The 4,499-nt window shown below is 36.6% G+C and overlaps 1 protein-coding gene across 1 annotated transcript in view; it reads left to right on the top strand.

Moving 5' to 3' along the window:
* Positions 1–2,419, top strand: part of LOC106466466 (chaoptin-like) — a 38,998-nt gene extending 36,579 nt beyond the window's left edge. The window contains exon 4 of the mRNA XM_013926752.1: positions 2,091–2,419. Coding sequence (XP_013782206.1) covers positions 2,091–2,419 — 329 coding nt within the window. The remainder of the gene's footprint in view (positions 1–2,090) is intronic.
* The last annotated feature ends 2,080 nt before the right edge of the window (positions 2,420–4,499 follow it).

Raw genomic sequence — 4,499 nt, 5'->3', positions numbered from 1 at the left:
CCTCAGATTGTGAGTCGAGCGCCTTATCCACCTGGCCATGCCGGGCCTACTTGGGCTGAACTATTTTAACAAGAAGGATCCGTTTGCACATATATGCGTTTAGAAAGAACTATTTTTACTTTACACTACACTTATAAAGTAATAACGATCATTAGAAGAGGTGATTAGTGAAATAGTTGGACAAGGCCAGAACTCGTCCATTTATTTATTTGTTTGTTCGTTTTAGAATAAAGCCACATTGGGCCCTATGCTGTGTCCACTGGGAATCGAACCTCAGTTTTGAACGTTGTAAGGCCGTAAACTTACCGTTGACCCACCGGGGGACACCCGTTTATGTGACGTTTTTATTTTTAACAGTTCACAACAAGTACGTTTGTGCTGATATTAGTGTAAAACTATTCAAGGTTTATCTACACGAAGCCGTCCCTAATTTTGATTGTTTGTTTGCAATCAAGCACAAAGCTACACAATGGGCTATCTGTGCTCTGCCCACCACGGGTAGCGAAACCCGGATTCTAGCGTTGTAAGTCCGCAGACATATCGCTGTGCCATTGGGGGGGGGGCTAATTTTGAACTGATACGCTAGAAGAAAGATATATATAGACAAGAGCACCCATTGCAAGCTCTTTGGCTGCTCTTGTCCGATCGAATAGTGAGATCTCACCATCAGTTTTATATCGCACCTATGGCTCCAAAGTGCGGAGCGTATTTTTATGGCACGCTAACCTCTACACACATATATATATATATATATATAGGCCATGGCCTTTGAATTTATTATAGTTGGAAAACAGGTAAAATCAATCAAATTTCACGTGATACTTCAAAATATAAATAAAAACTTGAGAAACTTTAATCGTAATTTATTTGTAGTTAAACACAAAGCTACACAATGGGTTATCTGTGTTCTGTCCACCACGGGTATCGAAACCAGGTTTCTAGCGTTGTAAGTCCGCAGACATACCGCTGTGCCACTGGGAGGCATCGTAATTGAAGTTCACCACTTTAACATATTTTTTACTGAAGAATCGTAGAAAGTAAAAAAAAACAAATCGAGTAATTTGTACACACGAGTGATGACAATCGGGAAGTTAACATATCAACATTCCTTCAACAGTATAGCCAGGTATATAACATATTAACAGTCCTTCAACGGTGTAGCCAGGTAGATAACATATTAACATTCCTTCAACAGTATAGCCAGGTATATAACATATTAACAGTCCTTCAACGGTGTAGACAGGTATATAACATATTAACAATCCTTCAACGGTGTAGCCAGGTATATAACATATCAACAATCTTCAACGGTATAGCCAGGTAGATTAGATATTAACGGTCCTTCAACGGTGTAGCCAGGTACATAACATATCAACAATTCTTCAACGGTATAGCCAGGTAGATTAGATATTAACGGTCCTTCAACGGTGTAGCCAGGTACATAACATATCAACAATTCTTCAACGGTATAGCCAGGTAGATTAGATATTAACAATCCTTCAACGGTGTAGACAGGTATATAACATATTAACGGTCCTTCAACGGTGTAGCCAGGTATATAACGTATAAACAATCCTTCAACGGTGCAGCCAGGTAGATATGATATTATCGGTCCTCCAACGGTGTAGCCAGGTAGATAAGATATTAACGGTCCTTCAACGGTCTAGCCAGGTAGATATGATATTATCGGTCCTCCAACGGTGAAGCCAAGTATATAAGATATTAACGGTCCTTCAATGATGCACCCCGGTTCTCCTCCGGTGTGTACCCCGGAAGGTAAAATATTAACAGTTCTTCAATAGTGCATTCAGAAAAGACAACATACTAACAATCCTCCCAAAATGCTTTGGAATTTAGGGTCGGTTGTACAATTCTAAAGTAATTATTTGTCAAATTCTATCTAATTAAAATAATAAATAAAGAAAACTTAATATTTATTGTATTTTTGCAATCCCGTTATAGAAAATGACAATTAACGTACACTTTATGTAGACTTCGCAATGTTTGGAGTTGACTTTGATATTAAAGGTAGCAAAAAAAATAAACCAATTTTATAGTTTAAAATTAACTTATTATACATTTCTTTGTAGGGGGCGTCTTATTGGAAAACAACCCATGGAAGTGTGATTGTGATTTAATCTGGCTCTCTCATTGGCTGCGACGATGGATGCGAGAAACACTGCGAGTTCAAGTATTACATTTTGATGCAGTTTTATACGTGTACAATCTAGCAAGACAAGGCACTTGCACAATCCCTGGAACAAATACTGAAATACCAATTATTGATTTAAGACTTAAAGATATCAACTGCTTAGAAAATCAACATAATACAGCCGCAACAAGGAATATCCATTTTATGGGGCCTTTTGTAATATGTGGAGTAGCTGTCATGCATTGGTGTTCTCAATATATGTCGTGATGAAATGTCAGTTATGTTTTGATTATTACTGTTTTGACTTTATAGAGTATTAATATGTCTGTTGTTTTTATTTAAAACCTGGAAAGCAATAAAGTGCTAAGTCTTTTTACTTTTTTATCCTCTTAGTAAGTTTGTCTATTTTAAAATTTACTGCGTATATGTGCATTTATAGAGACACCCTTGGGCTATTCTGAATGTAAAAAGTATCCAAAACTTTTCATAGATTTGCTTACTGATACCCACCAATTACAATCTTTGGGAATGTATAAGCGAATAGATGATATATATATACACACTTACAAATGAGACAGTAAGATCGAAGCTCTCAACATCCGTTACACTGCCACGCTGTATGTGTGCAATACAATACTTTGATGCTGCCAAAGGTGAACACGTTTCAAGAAGTTTACACCAAAGCTTTTCTGAAGATAAATTCCTGTATTATGAACTACAAAAACACATCGTGAAGACGTGTCGAGCCGAAATTTTCATTTGGACTTTTATAATCTGGTGGGATCCAGCTTGGCATCAGAACGAAATATTAGTATACAGTTGGCGGATTGTTCTTGCATACTGTGCATAACTTGATGTTCTAAAGATTTTGGCTTCAAAAAAATTCCTATCGGAGAAATTCACTAGATACTCTCAATCAAAATGTTATGTCTTCTAAAAACCTATCCATAACTCACCATTAAGCTCCCGTTAACTTTTATGGAAATATATTGTCAAGTAATAGTGGTGTATCACGAAATCGAAATTCAAAGCTAACTTGTTAAACACGTTTTTGCCTTCACTTTAATACAAGTTCTCGTGTTTGAAAGACAATTAGGTAGTAAATATGTCGGTAGTTGTGTTATCTTTTGTTAATAAAGTTGTGTTGAACAATTCTGTTAATCTGTCTGTCTAATGGATGGTATGTTAGGACTAATGGAACTCTGTCAGTATGTTGTTTGTCACTAGAGGGGAAACAGTCACCTTGTGATAAACAGAGGGTGTCAAATTGAGCCTTATCAGTGATGTTATCAGGATAGTTCTGTTGGCTAAAACATTATTCATGTCGTTGATTTTAAAACTGAAACCAACGTTGTCAGAACTACTCAAACATAGGAACTGTGCTTTGGGAATAGCGTCATTGGTTTCATAGGGAGAGAGAGAGAGAGATGTGCCTGATAAAAACATAGGGAATTTGTGAGTGAAAGTACTGTAACTTTGTTCTTCTAACAAAAAGGTTTGCATAGGATGGACCAACGCTGGCTACCATGGCAACTTCCTGTAATTTTTGATTCATAATATGAAATTTATACAAGAAGCAACGTATGCCCTCCAACAGGTACCATACATTTACAATTAGTAGTCATGGAAACCAAAATGGGTCCATCCTATGCAAATCTTTTTGGTTGGTCATATAGAACTAATTTACAGTAAATTCATTCACAAACTCTCTATTTTTTTTATCAGGTACGTCGACGATATTCTGGGTCTTTTCACTGGAAACAAAGAACAACTCGAACTTTTCATTCAACTATGTTGAGACTTACCATCCATTACCCAGATTTACTTCTCAAATTTCTGGTCAGAATACTAGTTTTTTAGTTATTACTATTGACATTTCCACACCAACACGTACAACTATCATACATTACAAACGTACTGACAGTCATTCGTATTTGAACTTCGATTCTTTTTATCCCCCTGAAAACACGCTATTCCCCCTCCCTGTGTTTGAGACGTCTGTGTTCTGACAACGTGGACTTCAGTTATAAAGGCAACGACATGATTAATTATTTTAAACAACAGAACTACCCCGATAACATCGTTGATAAGTTTAAATTTGATACCCTCAGTTTATCAAAAGCTGTCTCCACTCTAATGACGAACCACATACTGACAGAATTCCATTACAACTAACATACCACCCATTAGTTAAAGAGATAGATTAGCAAATTTGTTCGACACCACTTTACTTTACTAGCAAGAGACAACACAAGGAAACAAAATATATAAAAGGAAAGAATAAGGACACAAATTGAAATAAAATAGTCATAATACAAAGATAGGGCGTCCGCGAGTACGTGGGAGG

Source organism: Limulus polyphemus, unplaced genomic scaffold (assembly GCF_000517525.1).
Source record: "Limulus polyphemus unplaced genomic scaffold, Limulus_polyphemus-2.1.2 Scaffold2267, whole genome shotgun sequence".
Lineage (NCBI taxonomy): Eukaryota > Metazoa > Arthropoda > Merostomata > Xiphosura > Limulidae > Limulus > Limulus polyphemus.
The sequence above is the reverse complement of the archived record's forward strand: the minus strand, read 5'-3'. Positions and strand labels throughout refer to the sequence as shown.